A 907-nucleotide genomic window follows, 5' to 3' on the forward strand; every position below is an offset into this window, starting at 1 on the left:
ATAATGCAATTTTAATTGATTATGCCAATTACATGAGAATAGTTTACATGGAGGTAATGTATGTGAATGATATATTATCAATATAATCTGTGAAGAATTTTATAACAACAGCAATTGTTGCAGACGTTGAAATGTAAACTTTTATATGTTGTTTTATTTTGCATTGACAGTCAAATGCTTGTGTAATTGTCATTGCTTTTTAAAATTCTTTTTATATTTCTGTGAATTTGTATCAGGTAACTCCAAAGCCGTTCTAGAGTCATGACTCCCACAAATGTCACTGTCTTTACTGAATTCTACCTGCTGGGATTTCCAGGACTCCATCCACAGTATTATGGAGCCGTGGGAACCCTTTTGTTCTTTGTCTACTTGACACTGGCAGGAGGAAATATCTTTATTATTGCATTTATTGCTTATAAGACTTGACACTAGCAGGAGGAAATTTCTTTATCATTTCATTTATTGCTTATGAGAGAAGCCTTCAGAAACCTACCTATTTCATCTTCTGTAATCTTGCAGTGTCTGATCTTGCTTTTGGAACCATCACGCTGCCTAAAGCCATTGCAAAATACCTTTTCAATAGCAGTGAGATACCATTTTATAGCTGCTGTGTGCAGATGTTTTTTGTTCACTACTTAGGGACTATTAACTCTTTCCTAATGCTATTAATGGCCATTGATCGGTTTGTTGCAGTGTGTAACCCACTGAGATACTGTGTCCTTATTACAAATAAGGCTATTTTATTGGCATGTGCAGTGATTTGGATCATCTGTATTTCATGGCTGACAGTCATTGTTTATCATGCCTTCGATGAGTCCTACTGTGATTCTAATGTAATAACCCAAAATTACTGTGACCAAAATTCACTCTAGGCCACCGTGTGTGACGCTGTGTTTCGTTGTGAAAG

At 35.8% G+C, this 907-nt stretch overlaps 1 protein-coding gene across 1 annotated transcript; it reads left to right on the forward strand.

The window, feature by feature from the left end:
* The first annotated feature begins 261 nt into the window (after positions 1-261).
* Positions 262-872, forward strand: LOC107657422 (olfactory receptor 52E8-like). Its single transcript, XM_016445479.1, has 2 exons — positions 262-403; positions 457-872. The coding sequence occupies exons 1-2, from the start codon at positions 262-264 to the stop codon at positions 870-872; spliced, it is 558 nt and encodes a 185-aa protein (XP_016300965.1).
* The last annotated feature ends 35 nt before the right edge of the window (positions 873-907 follow it).

This window comes from Sinocyclocheilus anshuiensis, unplaced genomic scaffold, assembly GCF_001515605.1.
Source record: "Sinocyclocheilus anshuiensis isolate Anshui unplaced genomic scaffold, SAMN03320099.WGS_v1.1 scaffold17159, whole genome shotgun sequence".
Taxonomy (NCBI): domain Eukaryota; kingdom Metazoa; phylum Chordata; class Actinopteri; order Cypriniformes; family Cyprinidae; genus Sinocyclocheilus; species Sinocyclocheilus anshuiensis.